This window comes from Ursus maritimus, unplaced genomic scaffold (genome assembly GCF_017311325.1).
Source record: "Ursus maritimus isolate PB19 unplaced genomic scaffold, ASM1731132v1 scaffold_25, whole genome shotgun sequence".
NCBI classification, from domain to species: Eukaryota; Metazoa; Chordata; class Mammalia; order Carnivora; family Ursidae; genus Ursus; species Ursus maritimus.
The window spans coordinates 22036143-22053567 of NW_024425008.1; the positions used below are offsets into that span (position 1 = coordinate 22036143).

A 17425-nucleotide genomic window follows, 5' to 3' on the forward strand; every position below is an offset into this window, starting at 1 on the left:
CCATGTGAGTCTACTTTAAAATGAATTTAAATCTCAATCATCTCAAACTCTTACACCTTTGTTCTCAGGAACAAATAAAGCCTGGAAGTGAAAATTCCCTACATAATTATTCTCAGAAGGGCCTGTTCTTAAGATGGCTGATATTTTCTTTTGGATTCCCTCTCCACCAATCCTCTTCCCACACATTAAGCAGTCACACTCATCACATTTCCTCTCCTCAAATACTATCAGCTTCAGAGGTTCCGAAAAGCTGACAGCATTCTGCTCACTGAAACTGATTATCAAAATCACCATGATTGAGATTTGGTCTAATCCCCTGGTGTTCAGCAGCTGAGCCCATTCTGGAGGACTCCTGGGTATTGGGTATGTAATGTTATCAAGGCTTGGCTTCTTACTCAGTTAAACTCCACTGGAGATCAATAGGTAGCCATCTTCCCATGGCAGGCAATAATTATCACATTAGGCTGCTCAGATAATAAACCAGGGGTTCCACAGTTCCCTAGTCTTGTTTGTTTGGTTTTCGTCTTCTGTCAAGAGTGAATAGGGAACAAGAGGCTGGCCATGGGTCTTCCACTATTTGACCTCATGTTAAAGTTGTATCAAGTATCCAACTTGGCCTGTCCTGTCCTTAGAGCCCCAGATTCAGAGAGCCCTGAAACACACCGAGGAGAGATGGCTGAAATCGTCTATTGTAAACAGTCCATGATGAAAGCTAAATTAGGTTGTGTGTTACTGCTGCAAAGGAGCTGATTTGAAAATGAGGTACTATCTACAAAGTTAGGCTTATGTATTAAGATTTCTGGTAATAGGGGCGCCTGGGTGGCGCAGTCGTTAAGCGTCTGCCTTTGGCTCAGGGCGTGATCCTGGCGTTCCGGGATCGAGCCCCACATCAGGCTCCTCCGCTGGGAGCCTGCTTCTTCCTCTCCCACTCCCCCTGCTTGTGTTCCCTTTCTCGTTGGCTGTCTCTCTCTGTCAAATAAAGAAATAAATAAATCTTAAAAAAAAAAAAAGAAAAGAAAAAAAAAAAACGATTTCTGGTAATAATGGAGGCAGCAAAGATTACAGTTTTGTTCCCTTGGTCTGATAAGTGACAAGAACAAAAGATTCCTGGACAGTGATCCTCCTTTGTTCCAAAAAAGCACCAAAAATAAGACATGAGATTATGGAAGGTTCCAGAATCCCTTGGTGCATTCTTGGGAGCCTGAGCAAGTACCACCTTAAAAAATCAGGATATTTACAGGAAGGGTAGTAGAGTCCTCTGAAATTTACTTAAGTTTTGGTTGAATCATAGAGACCCAGAATCAGGAATATGTTTACATTTAAAGTTAGAACATATAAAACATCAGTGCCACCTGAGTAACCTAATACTCATAACCCTACCACTCCATCCACCCAACACAGCTCAAGTCTATAATTTCTAGACGAAACCAGAGCCAACACGATACATGCAAGTTGGTTGTCTAGAAAATAGGGTAAATACACAACAAAAGTGGTAATTAATCTTGTCAAAATTCTACTTATTTACTGGTAACATTGTTCTTTAATAGGAGGGTTACAGTTTTAATTTAAGCTGCTACCAGGAACGAAAACCCTTCCTAAGTCAATACTCTGCTTTACATCTATTATTTCTAATGCTGTTAACAAAACTGAAACTTTTGCAAGACACATATTGTGAGGTTGTGCTGCGTTAATTGCCAAAGGCCACCTAGTTAGGAGGACAGGAGCCAGGAAGTGAACCCACTTTTAACTCTTAAGTCCGCACTAATCCTCCTTGAGGTGCCGAGTCATGCTGTCTCTCAGTTCTGAATATGAATGCAAAGGGTTTGGGAGAAGAGGTCAATATGGACTAAAGTGGCCAGAGAAAACACAGGGGAATAGAAGAGACTCAGGCTGGACCCTAAAGCCAGGTCAAGGGGAGAGAAACCTTTCTGGAAGAAGAAATGGAGCAAGGAGGGCATGGAATATAATGATCACAGAAAATGCTGAGACAGTGACATGTGACAATGAGAATGCTGGCCTTATTAGACGGCACACAGCCACGACTATTAAAGGAAAGGTGGACAAAGAGACAAATTTTCAAAAAACCAAGAGTCGGGTTTAGGCCACGAGAGGGGCCACCGGAGGTTCATGGGCAGAGAAGTGATAAGACCAAAAACAAAATAAATAAAAGTGCTCTGGGAAAATTAATCTGCAACAGCTACACAGGATAGATTTCAGAAATAAAAGCAGGGAGGCCACCACCAGGGAGCTCAAAGACTGCCAAGGGAAAGCAGCAGGGAGCAGCATTTTTAACAAACCCTGTGTTGCCCAGTTGATTGTGACTGCCACGGCTTCAGTGGAATTCATGCGATGCTCCTTCCTGATTTGCTCTGTCGGAACGGTCTGCCACCAAAACATTCCATGTGACAAGAGATGCAGCTTTAAGAAATAGAGCCGCAATCTAATATTACCTAGGAAACCAAATATAACTAAATGCAGAATGTTACCCCACACTGGGAAATAGCTGTGAGATTTGGTTATAGCTGTGTTTATTGTTCATTAAACTTTATGTAATAGGAAAATATGCTAAATTAATCCAAATGCAAATTAAATAAGTTACATGTTGGAAACCCATGTGGGGTGTTGTGGGGATTGGAATAAAGCCTCTACCAACACTGAGAGTGTGTTTGGCTAAACTCACTTATTTTAATACATTCTTTTCCATTTTTCCCTGTTCTCAGGATTTTTCACGAGTCCGGGACCACAAGCATGTGTGGTGCTGTGTGTGTTAAGCTGCAGGCCCTTTTCCAAAGCACCCCCCAACCCCCCACCCCCAGTGCCGGGGCACTGATGTGAGTTTTAACTAGATGATACACTTGAGTGCCCGCATGAGGAAGCCATATGGGAATTTTAGGTAGCAAGAGGAGAAAGGTTATTCTTAAGGATAAATAAATCCCAGATCCCTGCCTAAATCCTTTTTCAGAGATAAATCTGTACCCCAAATATTGAGTATTCACATAGGATAAAGGGGCTTTCTATCAAATATTTTAAAAGGGAGACAGATACCTTCTCTGTGGCCCAGGGAAACATTACCCATACAATTACAGATATACACAACTTGTCAGTTGGTAAGGTACAACCAAAAGTTCACAGACAACACTGTAAAACACAGAAACAAAGACATTTGGATAGAAAAAACCCTAAAGGAAAGTTGTATTTATTTTTAATATGTATATATGTATTCTTTTTATTTATATGAACATGTATTTAGTTTTACTCATATAAAGATATTCGGATAAAACTGCAATTTTTTTTAGTTAGAAGCTAATTACAAAACGTTTCCAGTGAATTACTAGGAAATAATGCCAAGAGTCAGACACTACTATGTCCTGTCAATGGTCCTGAGCATTTCTGCAAAGGGTTTACTATGTTTGGCTGAATTCTCCTGCAAAGAGATGTAAAATTTCTGCAGCAGTCCACAGTGTACAAAAATCAAGACATCTTTCTGTGTTTTACATGTTTCAGTATACAGTGCATCTAAATGCCACACTCATATGTTACTAGTTTTGGCCAACATGAAACTCAGCAGAAATTGACAGATGATGTCAAAGTAGACAAGTTCTACTGTCTCACACCAGAACTCTAGAGTAGACCATTACGAGAAATCTCATCATGTGAAATAAACTGCAATTTCTCTTTGGAAGTGGATGCCACAGAAGGAAAAAACAAAAAACTGAGACCTGAGGCTCCTTCCCCATAGACATTATAAGGGTCTGCTCTCCAACGAAAATCCACTACAAAACCATTTTACGAGTACGTAGATACATCAATGTACAACTGCTCAGAAATAGCAAGGCTTTCTGCAGAAGGGGTAAGGACAAGAGAGAAAAGAAATGAAAACATCTTGACATTTCCATTTTTTATCTGAACAAGAAAATTGTATATTGAGATGCTCGTTATAATTCCTGTGTGCCCAAAGTATCTGGTCTGGCAAGAAAATACCTAGTCCTCTAGAAATACTATTCATTTCATGAAAAGAACACTAGGACCATTACACAACTCAGACTTTGCAAATATGCAAGGCTCAATCATTCATCCAACAAATATATTCTGAACATCTATTCTGTGCTTGACATCATGCATACTCTGAAACAAGGTCATATAAATAATTGGTAAAATTATGCATGTTTTTCTACTACCTTGCACTTTCATGCATTTTACAGATTTTCAACAGTGAGCCTGTATAACCTTAATTATCAAAAAGAAAAAAAAAACTAGTTAAAACTAAAAAGCATCAGCAACGCAAGGCTCCCTCATGTTTTTGTAGACATGCATCAAAATAATAATTACACACAAGCATCTAAAAATCCAAATAAGGGGCTGCCTGGGTGGCTCAGTCTGTCGGGCAGCTGCCTTTGGCTCAGGTTGTGGTCCCAGGGTCCTGGGATGGAGCGCCACATTGGGCTCCCTGCTCGGTGGGGAGCCTGCTTCTCCCTCTCCCTCTGCCTGCCACTCTCCCTGCTTGTGCACTCTCTCTCTTTCTCTCTTTCTCGCTCACACACTCTCTCTCTCCCAGTTGAATAAATAAAATATTTTAAAATAAAATAAGAACAGTCAACAGTCACTTCCCTGAAATCTTCAACTTTTTGTTTGAAAACACCTCTTAATTTCACTTGGCAAAGAGACATGGATCAGGCAGCAAAGATCTACAGGATAAAGGTAGGTGAGAAAACAAACTAGAATTCTAGGTGAAGAAAATAAGAGCGGCTAACTGAGAGAGCCACCACAAACCCTGCACCCACTGAGCTTAATCAAGTGTTATCAGAGGGACTGGAGGGAAAAAGCAATGGGGACCTCGTGAAAGACACTCAGATGATGAAACGCCTGATGGAGACACAGTTGCAGGTATGTAACTAGCTTTGCGCGGCTTCTTTAACTGAAGAAGGCCTAGAACTACAGCTGAAGGTCTTCCCCCTCCTTCTCCCCACCCCCCAAATACTCCCATAAAACCAAAATACGGTTCCTGAAATATTTCACACTGCCAGGGCTGTTCTGGGACTAATGCAAAACGTCACTTCATCCCCACAGGTTATGGCTTTAAAGCACAGCATGTCATGCTCATCCCACCTCTGCCCCCACCCTCAGTCTCAAGGTTCAAGGTAAACAGGAACAGGTGACGTCCACTTCCAGCCTAGAGAGAGTAACGGAGACCAGATCCACAATGGACTTGAAACAACAGAGAAAAAGACAACAGATGTGAAACAACAGTTCACAAGACGCTGAACATCAGGCAAAGAAAGACAGGGATTCCTGAGAGGAAGAAGACAAAATCCCGGCCAGTTTACTGCCGGGCTAGAACTGCAAGGGGGTGTCAGGGAGGGGTCCTCGGGGGTAGACTTGCAGATTCTTCCGATGAGAAGAGCTAAGAGTCAGGAGAGGGCAAGGCAGCTAGAATGCACAGTGACATGGGTGAGTCTTACGTTCTATGGAGCTAGAGAGAACAGAAACAAAAGATGACACAGTATATGATTCCATTTATACACAGTCAAGAACAGACAAAGCTCATTTATGCTGATACAGATTCAAACAGCAGTTGCCTCTGAGAAGAGGAGGACTACAGGGGCACAAGGGAATTCTCTGGAAAGATGGAACTATCCTTTATCTCAAGTGGCATGCTGGTTACATGGCTATAAACGGTTGTCATAAAGCACCTCAGATCCATGCATTTTGCTGAATGTAAATTTTACCTCAATGAAAAAACACACACACGCACCCTGGGTGGAGGGGGAGAAACAGTGAAGAGAAAAAAGTAAGGAAAGGAAACCAAATTATACTTATTAGCTCTATCTTACAAGAGAAAATAAAGTAGTTTACATAATTTTTGCCTTTGCATGTAAGTAAAAATAAATATAGATGGAAATAAATGTAGGAAATTATAAATCTATATTGAAAAATACATTAAAACTGTACCTGTATGTGCCTAACAAGGTAATATAAAATTATCTTCTGTGAACCAATAGGCTCTCTGTGGATTATTGCCATCACCATCAATAAGGAGCTAGCCAAGCACACCAGAAATAAATGGGCTGTAATTAAACACAGGCAATAAAATCGGTCTACAAATACAGCATGCTAAAGATGGCTGAAATGAAATTAGTGAGGCCACAGATTCCAATAACTCACAATCATCCCGAGTAAGTGATTGGACCCTGCATGGTGGAGACTTATTTCTCCTTGAGGCGTAGGTCCAAGTGGCAACTGGGATTTGTAGAAATTAACGTGTTATCTGTGAGTCTCAGCTCATTTCCACAGAGGGTTATACAAAACAAAAGCTGCAAGTAGTCCTGGGTCTCGCTGAATCTTTTCTGATTCTGCACTTGTATTAAGATCAGCAGTGTAACAGATCTGTGACACAAAATCTTCCCTTCTTGATATCAGGGGAAATTATAAGCAAGGGTGATTCCCAAGGGCAACACGCGAAAACCCACGTCTATGAAACTGTCCCCAAGAATACCAGCACTATCATCTTTGCTCTTAGAAGACCCTGGGATTACCTGCCATCTCCTGACATCCTGTGAGCTACACTGAATAGCTGTGGTCCGGGAATGAAAAACAGATGTGAAGAAATAACTTTGGCCATTACCTTAGGTTCTGCTGGCTCCTGCTGGCTCATGAATGCTTCTCTTTAACTGTCTTACCTTCTGGATCGTGCCTCCGATGGTACCAGGCTGCTCCTCCAGCCTTAATAACTTCTCTGGATGCGGCCCCTTCCTGCCCAGACCTACCAAACTTGCAAAATGGCACTTGGATGGAACTTCTGACCTCATGACATGAGCAGATCAACCCTAATGATGTCCTTATTTAAAATAAAATGTGTAAGATATGTCCCTCCTACCAAATAACAATGTAGATACTAAAAATCAGAGTGTAATTGATGCAGGAGTGGTCAAGCTCCATGGCTAATGTAAATCTAAACCCTTATGCATTCTGAAGAGTCCTCATTAAGAAGCTTTCCTTGAGGCATTCAGAGGACATCAGCAGTCCAGAGCTCAGACATTGCAGTCAAACATATAAAACCGAATCCTTGTCCCCCGACCTCATGGTCTTGTGACCTTGAGTAGATCCCTTGACTTCTCCATGTCTCAGTTCCCTCACCTGCAAACTGGGACTGTAATAGTATCTACTTTCTAGGGTTGTTAAGATGACAGGATGACACAACAAATTCAGCACAGTGTTTGCTACACAGCTAAATGGTTTAAAAAAAAAAAAAGGTACTTGAGCAGGATAGAGGTATTCAAGGTAATAAAAAGGATTTGAAATTGAATAGATCATGTTACTGTTAATAAAAATTATCCAAAATTTAGAAAAAAAGGGCCAGGAGAGAGCCACGTGCCCGTCAGTGTCATAGAAAGACACTGTTTTAACAATACCATCCAAAAAATAATTACTTCTATGGGAAAATGTACCTGTGTTTGACATGGGTATTTACTATTAATTGGGGCCCACATTCTGCCAGATGATTAACCTGTCGATTTTTGTTCAGTAGAGATACGATGGTCGGTAGAAAAGATAACACCTAAGGCTAAGGGCTTTTTCCCTGTGAGACATTCACCAGTTTTATATTTAACCCAAATATTTAATATTCTTTTTAATGTCTATAAATATCCAGTTCTTCAAATATTCTTTTGCCATCTTGCTTATGTTTTTACCATCTTACTGTTTTCCTCACTAAGGAGTTAAATAAATCCAGGATGCTTCATTCTGTATTTATGTGAGTTAAGTTTTTAAGTTTATGAAAATTATGTTTGTATGCGTCTAGTTCTTAACTTTTGAAAATTACATAAAAAAATAACCAATAGTTCCACACAGGCTACTATGTGTCATGCCCTGACCTTCACAAATATGAATTTAATTTATCTTTACAACATTCTGGTGAGATAGGACCTATAAACATCCACATTTGAGGGACACAGGGGAAGTAATTGATTAATCCCAAAGCAGTATAGCTATTAAGTGACAAAGTCACGATTTCAACACAGGCCGTCCACTCCACATCAGAGGTCTCAATCACTATGTTATATGACATACATAAACATTGCAATAAAATGAAGGAAAAAAATGGAAATCAGAAGATCCAGAACAACAGAGAATAAAAATAAAAACATTTGGGGATTTGGGGAGATATTCTAATTCTATCATATCTCAAGATATTCTAAATAAAAAGTCTTATCTTAGTATTAAGGCAGAGATATCTAAAGGGTTCAGAATTCCACAATACAATAAAAGTAACAACCGAGAACATACAGCTTTTCTTTTCCAACCCTATATTCCTATGCAATTGGGTTGTCTGTAAAGACTTGACCACCTGGCATTTTAAACACTCTAGTCTAGTAATTAGTGATGTTAAACTGTGATTATTTCTAATGATTATCAAGTGGTAACAAATCTAATAAGAATGCAAGCTTTCACGTCAGACAAACCTGGATTCAAATTCTCACTCAGCTATTTCCTGTGTGACCTCAGTGTCCCTGTTGTGAAAATCAGGACAATAGTATTTCATAGGAACTTCGGGATGATTAAAGAGATGACATCTTTATAAAGGTCCTAGTAGAGTGTCAGAAACATAAAAGGGACTTGACAAATGTCAAATGTTATTAGTTACAATAAAAACGATCACTACTTCTATTTATTAAGTACCTATCATACCCCCTGTACTGTACCAAGGCTTCAAGAGGCTAAGTGAGTAACTCAATTTCAGTTAAGAGCTAGCACTGACATTTAAAATAGTTTGATTCTAAAGCTAATTAACTTAATGACTATGCTATCTTTTATAGTTTAATAAGATACATACATTACAAGTCAACTTTTAAAAATTTTGGTTCATTTTAAATACATTCTAAGATAAACGTCCAACAATGGTTCAATGAAAGATTTCGGGCCTGTTAGTCCTCACCCAGGAATCCACATGGAGGGTTCTAGCCCAAAAACATGAGCGCCATAATGGACATTCTACTAAATGAGATGAGGAAATCTAATCATATTTTCTATACTTTGAAAAATGCCTATCATGCAGCATAAAACAAAATAAGGCAGAGCACAGACTTTACACGGAGCGTGATCTTAACCACACAGATGCTTAGAAAAAAGAATGGAAGGAAACAGCCAGAAAGCCAGCTGTTGCTGTAGCCTCTCTCTCTCTCTCTCTCTCTCTCTCTCGCTGGGATGCTATCTCTCTTTTCCGGCCTTCTTTCTTACCATACATGCTTAGAAAGTACTTACAAATTTTTCAAGACTCATGTGTCAATCAAAACTTCTTACTAAGAGCAGCTCTTCTTGTTGGAGTCCCCGCCCAAGGTACAGGTGACCCCCTCCACTTTCTGAGCCCTCACTACATGTGGTGTGTATTTCTATTACAGCACTTCCATGTGTGTCTTCCCCTGTGAGACAGTAATGTCTTTGAGAACAGGGGTGTCTCTTATTCATGATCACATCTGCAAATGAGAAAGGTCTGGTGAGTGAACGAATGAATAAATGATAAAGTATTCTAAGCAGCAGACAACTTAACTTAATACTAAACTTCTCAGATATGGCTTATTTGCCAGACAGGCAGACCCTGGAAACAGAGGCAGGAATTAAACACATAACTGAAAACATGGACACCCTGTCATCTGATATCTTTGCAAATTACTGCTGTACAAATAACACCACAAACTCATAACGTAACGCCAGTGTCTCTATATGGACCCAAGAGACAGAATGAACATAGGCAGGTCTATGGCCTTGTTTGTATACTAAGTAATGCTATATTGCTCATTTCTTCTGAAGCCTGAATGGGAGATGTGTTTTCAACAGATTTAATCAATACACCAACCTACATTAAAAAAATAAATAAACCCACACAATAAATAAAAAGCAAAAGGCCAATCAATCGCCAACAGTGCAGCTGAACAGTCACTCCAGCAGAAAACTGTCTGAAAAGGCGCTTCACACTCCACTGTCTGCACGACCCACAGCTGCTTGCTATTGATTTGTTGCGAGCAAAGAACGTCTATTATAGCATGCCAGTGTGAACCTAGCAATTTCTCCAACAAGGAGCCCGCAACGGAGGACTAGCAATGTAGCGCGGGTCGCTGGCTGCTGAGGGTGGGCTGAGGACCCACATTTATTTCCTTCTGTTCTTCCCACAAAGCCATGATAAACACCCGATTTCTAAATCCAGCAACTTGCTGTGTTTTCAGCACTCACGTGCCGCACACTGTTCCACATTCACTTCTCCAGGGCACAGAAGCAATAACGAGACCCCAAAACCGTACACAAGTCCAAACACTTGTCATAAACATGCTCAAAGGTAACTATGGTGGTACGGATTGACGTAAGGTATTTAAAATTGCTGTTTTCGCCAAGTCCCCAGAAATGACAACGCTTTTGTATACGTGTGGGTACACGCAAGTGAGTTGCATTTTGGGCAACATCTTGTGGTGCTGTGGAGAGAGGAACTCAACAGTACGCTGTCCTGCCCACATCACAGGAAAGGGATTCTGGATTTGCCTGATGGCGTGATGGTTACAACATACTGAAATCTCCCAGGCTCTCGGTCCTGATTTTAAATACCCATAGGAACCCAATATCCGAAAAGAATATCCCTAAGAGAAACTTTGTGAGGTTCCATTTCTTTTATTGTTCTTGAAATATAAGTTGGCACTCACGTGGTATGTACCCTCTGAGAAGCCCTCTCTGTTTTGAATTTTTCAGAAGAACTGAAGCTTTTCTTTGGAGAATGTTACTGGTGTGTCCTTCCATAGATCTTACTGGATCTTACAGGAACTCAAAATTACTTCTGGGATGATTTTGTTCATTATAGTTTCAAAACAGCCCTAAAAGTCACCTAAAGGAAACTCCCTGTGAATCTGCTATTACATGAAATGGTAGAAGATCTTATCTTAAATCTACATAAGACAATTAGTAAATCAATTATACCTGGGTTTCCCAATCAGATCACTTTTGTTTTCTATCCAATACAAGAGAGTCGCTCTTACACAAGGTAACCAGCCACGAGAATATACGCCACACCTTCACAATCACTGTATCAGCTTTGGATAGCTATCTTCACAGGACTAAACCTGAAATTCACCCCACGGCCTTCACCAATCCACCATGCTCTCATAGAAAATGATGGAATAAAGTTAAACCACCCATGCCCGGTCTACTCATACTAAAATAGATATAGTTTCTAAACGTAAACTCTACTCATGGAGGTGATATCTACTTGACAGCACCTCAAAATCATCACGCAAACGCCCAATTTGGCAAACAGGCAAGAAAAATCAAAAGTCATGAATGAAGGAAACAATGCTAGGAAAAATGTGGAGAACGCTAAAATGCAAACATTTCTTTAGAAACTTACAAATCATGCCCAGATAGAAGTAACTTTTCTATATATGATGAACTGAACGGAACCCTTTATTTTGAAAAATATCAAACCCTAGCGCTTTCCTATTGAACGAGTTGCTATCCTTGGATGTGCAGTAAGAAACTGTGATTTTTTTTTTTTTCATTTCCATTAACTGAGATCAATCTGCTGTCCTGAGAAACAGCTCATGGAAAATGAGAGATCCAAACCTTCCCCCCCAATCTCCCACCAAAACGTCTGTGGTCATCAGCTAGAATCCTTAACCAACCATAGGATCCTATGACAGCATTGTAAGAAATACAATGTATTCTAGATATATGCAGCATTCTGCAGAATACACATTCCGCAGGAATACCCTATTCCTAAAAATAGTGTATTTTTAGGTAAAGGCCAGATTTCCTTGACACTCCCAGTATCACGCCATGCTCCATTTCTGTTATTTAGGTCAAAGGCAGGCCACCTGTGGCATGCATTATACCAAAGCAATCACTAATGGCCTCTGGGTCCTTCCATGTAAGACTCAGCCCTGCCTTTCTCTACATTCTTTCTTCTTCATCATCTTTCCTCTTCCATTCACTTATTGTATCTGTTCCCCTTTCTCTGCAATTTTCCCACTGCCTTTGCCAACGATTAGCACGAGCTTTGTTCAAACTTGCTGGTGACACTGAAGGCGAAGGCTCGTCTCCTGATGCAAGCTCAGATACCAAGAATTTACTAGCACAGGTCCAGAGAAAATCAAATAAGCAACTTAATTTTGAAGATGTTTGTGAGATAAGGTAGCAAATTACAACTCTAAAGGTCAAGGTTGATATAGAAAGTAATGATCTAGGATGTAAACAGGAAAGGCTGATGTTTTTAGGTGGAACAAACTGGCTCTGTGCTAATTCCAAAAGAAAAGTTCCCCCGATACGTTCACTGTTGATCATTAGATACAGAAGCACCTGTTGTACGCTTTAAGCAACCTAACAATCTGATATACATGGTTGGTTTCATTAAAAGCACGTATCTGCCCTTTACAGTGATATCTCTCTGAACTCTATATATTCCTTATATTCTGCAATTAAAATATACTTGCCCACATTCCCGCAGAGCCATCTAGTCACGCAAGTCCTGGTCTGCTTTCCAACAGGAGATGAGGCAAGCAGATTCTTTTAACAACTTGGGCTCAGAGGTCTTCTACAATAAAACCTTCATCTGTATTGTTTACAGAATAAAATCCAGAATATATTACCTAGGCCTGGATATCTCAGAAACATCTTTGAAGGATGACATGGTACTGTCACAAAAGAAAGCCAGCATCTCCCAATCCATTCTAGTACTTCATTATATACTGACAAATTGTTTGAGTCAGATAATGCAACAGTCTTCTTCTGGACTGAGACACCGTCAGAAAAAATCATAGAAAGCCAGAAAGAATCCAGGTTGATTTTTAGCAGAAAACAATGCCTGGGACTGGGTGGCTGAAAGGAACTTGTCAATGAGAGAAAAATGTGTACATACCTTCTGAAGACCATGCTATTCACCGCAGTTAAAGTAACTTACCTTTCTGTGTTTTCTGTGTGCCATCTCGTCCTGACCATTTTCTACCAGGAGTGGTATGTATTTATGATACGGAATAAACTTGGGAGGATAAAGAAGCATTATGCTACCATCTAGGATAAAAAGCTTTCCTAATGAGTCCTATGCAGACAAAGTGGAAGGAAAATAAAGAGCATATAGCACAATTGCCCAGATATTCTGTATGGGTCCATAACTGCCTATTTCCCAACTCATAAATGTGGAAACAGGACTTTCAATAATACCAAGTACTTAGAAAGAACCACCTGATGCCAAAACTTGCTGCAGATACTGTGTCCTCTGTGTTACAGATCTAGTAGCACCTACTTACATTATCAGATCAATGAGAACCAAAGATGCTTCTCTCTACATTGGTAGAGTCCCCACTTGTTTCTCCAGGTAGATCTTAAGAGACTAACTGAGCACATAAAGACAAAAAGCCATGAGAAAAATAAGAAAAAGAACAAGAGGCAACTACGCACATGAAAAAAAAAAAAAGTTGAGAAATAAGGATTCAAGAAAAATCAAATGAACATGATAGAAATGGCATTGTAATCAGTGCCTGCTCCCACTCAGGCAACCATGATGTGACTTTAGCATTTGCTCAGATACCATCATGCATCTTTTTATAAAACCAAGAGGCCAACTGACTGCAAGTTCAGATTGTAAAATAAAATCCTACCATTTAGAAAATCAGAAGATCAGCAGGACCCACTATTATGTCAGGGCTTTCAACAAATCTCTTTGTAATAGGTATTCAGAAAACTCAGGCATTGGCTCATCTTTAAAAATAGCCAAGTTAGGAAAGTAACACAAGAAGGAAGTGGAGACACAGGTAAGAGATTCCCACAGAACTGAAGTATCTCCACCATCAATTCTAGAATCACCTTCATGCAATCAGTCTTCTAGAATTAAATCAGCCGATACGCTTGAAGCATTGCTAGTGGACAAAAATAACAACTGGCTCTCTTCCAATATGAACTAAATATGCAGACACATACATATAAATATATGTACAAAGTAGGAATGCATATATAAACAGAATGACTATGTACAGGCAAACTAAATAGGTATCAATACATTTAGCCAGAGGGAATTTCCGACATTTGAAAAACCCCAAAGCATGCTTTAAACATTTCTAGTTGGAAAAAATAATAAACTCTGAATGTCTTCATCATTTGGAAGACCTAAGAAGTTCTCTAAACTCAGAATTTTGAGAAAATAGCTACATTCCTTAAATAACCTCTAAATTCTAGACAATGCAAATGGGAGAGTCTCAAAACTGTTATCCAGATGACTTAATTAATGGAAAACTGAACTCCTTAGAGCAAAAATATTGCTTGAATTTTTTTTTTTTTTTTTTTTTTTTTTTTTTTTTTGCTTCTCAGCCACAGGCAATCTAATCTAAAGAAAAAAACACAGGGAGTAAGCGAATGGGAAAACACCTAGTAATGTTGAGCAAGAAATGTCTCTTTGCTCTTCCATTAAGAACACCAGTCCTTTATTTTCCGAGTTTCTGAAGGAGGAAATTGCTTACAATTCTTTCAGAAGAGCCAGCCTTTTATATAATGCCCCTTAAGGTTTCTCCAAACGTCTAAACACTGAAAAAACTCCCAAGTGTGAAAAGGTTGTACTCACGATCATTGCACTGGTTTCCAGAATATGACGTCATGGAGCAGTCGCAGGTGAAGCCTTCCCACTGCTGCATGCACACCCCCTGGTTGGCACATGAATCTTCCTGGCAAGTGGTACTTGGTCCTAGTAATTCATAAGAAGAGGGGGAGAGAAGAAAAAAGGAGAAAGAGAAGTGTTAACAATTAATCAAGTTCAAAGCAAGCACTTGACTTTGCTACTCCCATGCCCCAAAAACATTGAAAACCACAACCACCAAAAATGTCAATTCTGTATCATGCAACAAGAATCAGTATACACAAAAGACTACAGAAATACACGCTTAGCCACAAACTACCAACAGTTACACACAGAAGGGAGAGGGCTGAACACCTTGTTCTCTCTTAGGCGGACTTTGCAAAAGAGCTTCATCTCTACCATCCAACTAGAAAGACACTTCATTTGGAATATGGTCTTTCTAAATGTATAATGGTAAAGCAGAAAAATTTATTCCCATGATTCTTATGAACTAAGGCATAAAAGTCCCTAAAGTTTACATTATGACATTAAAAAGATGTTTGATGACATGAAGAGTAGGAAGAGAAGCATATGGCAGCCAACATGTATTGGTGTTTTTAGGTGGTAAGTACTAGGTACTAAGTACGTTGTCTACATTATGTCATTACGCTCTCCAGTGACACAAAGAGGTAAGTAATTATAATCACCCATTTCACAGATCAAAAGAAAAAGAAAAAAAGAAAAACAACAACAACACTAAGCTCATACAAGTAAGATAATTTACCCAAGGTCACACATCTGGTAATGAAAGGACCCTGATAACCAGCTTAGGTAAACTACCTCTGAGACCCAAGCTCTTAACTACATTAGTGCTTCTTAAAGGGTTAGTTCTCAGAGGCATCACCTGGGAAGTTGTTAGAAATGCAAATTATGGGGCTCCAGACCTACTGAACTAGAAACTTCAGAAAGAGGGGAAAATGTGTTTTTCCACAAGCTTCCAGGAAATTGTGATGCGGTCTGAAGTTTAAGAACCAGTATACCGCACCGTGCGGTTGCTATCGGTTTACAGAAGGGTATATTCAAAAGCAGTGTCCATAGGCCAGAGGATGCGAAAGAGAATTATTTGAGGGATAGGAAGAAAATATGAGAAATTACATTCATTTAAAATTTTTTTATCATTTCTACTTTTCTGTGTCTTTCATAAACAAATAATATATAAGTACAACGGTACACGTATCTGATATATAAGTAAGTACATTTATTTTGAGGGCATTCTCAAAATCTTTTCTGGATATGAGTAAGCAATGAAAAAGTTTGGTGATCTCTACCTTACAGATTGTCATTAAAATTGCTCTTTAGGTCGGCGTGGGGCCTCTCTCTTTAACCCTTCGCTCTTTTTCATTTCTATCTTCCACCTTAACCTTGGCATTAAAGGCAAACCTGCACCTTTGGAATTATCTGAGCTAACAGGAAATATCTTAATATTCAGGATAACTCCCAGAGAGCCTCAACAAAGGAGCCGAGCCCTTTGACTCATCAAATGTATTACTCAGGATCTGATGCAGAAAAGCACTTGACAGAGTAAAAATATATCCATTGCAATAAGTGCGTATTTCACAGTTTCCAAAGCAAAGCCTCACACAGGCACAGAATACTGAAATGTATGCATGCGGCGTCCTAAGGATGCATGTTCAAAAGAAATACATGACTACAAAGGGTTTGTCTTCTGGGTGGCGAGACATTTTGTATATATTCACGAGGGGTAGAAGCAATATAGACTGTCACTCCTAATACAAAGCTATTAGGATATGACATAAGAAAGTTCAAGACAATTACTAACACTGGGGGAGCAGCACTGCTGCTGGGTCTCTGCAGCTCCTATGTGCCATGTGGTTCCCCCATGTGGAGATGAAAGGAGGTTCATGGTCATGTTCTCAGCGGGTCTTAAACTTGAGCATTGTGTAGTACAAGTTTCATTAACAATGGCAAATCAGGACAGCTTCTTTCAAAGGATAAAAGTTTCTGAGAAGTCCACAGGGCTCCCTGACCAAACAGCTCTTACCAGACAATGCAGTCGTAATTCAATTGTCCTCGAGAATCAGAAACACATGGAGGCTTTCCCTTGAAAGGCAGTGGGACAGCAAAAACTTCGGGAAAACACAGTAATTCCTTGAATGTTGACTGAATCTGAAGACAAAGGCTTTTCTGTGCTTTTCTCCCTTCCCCACTAACTAGCCAAATTTTCACCATTTTCCAAGGACCGACTCGAAGGCCTCCCCCGTATAAAATACTCCCTAGTAACTTCAAACAATTCTCTCACTTCTTAGTGGCCATAGCACTTATTATCTGCACCATTAACACTGACATATGATAATATTCAGTTTAACACTTTATTACACATTGTGCTGTCCTCTGCTTATATAACCCTCTAATTGTTTCATATATATGTGTGTGTGTGTGTGTGTGTGTGTGTGTATATATATGTATTTTAGTATTTGTCCCCAAAAGATAGAATGCTGCCTGCTGCTAGAAATCATAATATGCTTTGATTATATCCTTGCAGGGTTAAGCGTACTGCGCCACATACAGAGAACATGTTTCAGTCAATGTTGAGCTGATCTAACCGCAGCCCCCTGACCTGCCTGCGTCTCCTACTGTCGAAACCCACGCATGGGTGACTATCTGCGCCCCGCAAAGTGAGTGATCTGTCCTATTCAACAAGGTTGATCAGAACTCTAAAACAGAGGGAATTATAGGTTATTTTCAAATTCCACAGAATCCGTTGCACATGCATTAGGAGGTGAGTGCCACGCAGAATCCAATACCCCTTAAAGACTGACTACATCACCT

At 39.8% G+C, this 17425-nt stretch overlaps 1 protein-coding gene across 5 annotated transcripts in view; it reads right to left on the bottom strand.

The window, feature by feature from the left end:
• Positions 1 to 17425, bottom strand: part of NRXN3 (neurexin 3) — a 1447337-nt gene that overhangs the window by 759390 nt on the left and 670522 nt on the right. For all 5 annotated transcript variants that reach the window (XM_040641595.1, XM_040641594.1, XM_040641597.1 and 2 more), the window contains one exon: positions 14585 to 14704. In XM_040641595.1, coding sequence (XP_040497529.1) covers positions 14585 to 14704 — 120 coding nt within the window. The remainder of the gene's footprint in view (positions 1 to 14584; positions 14705 to 17425) is intronic.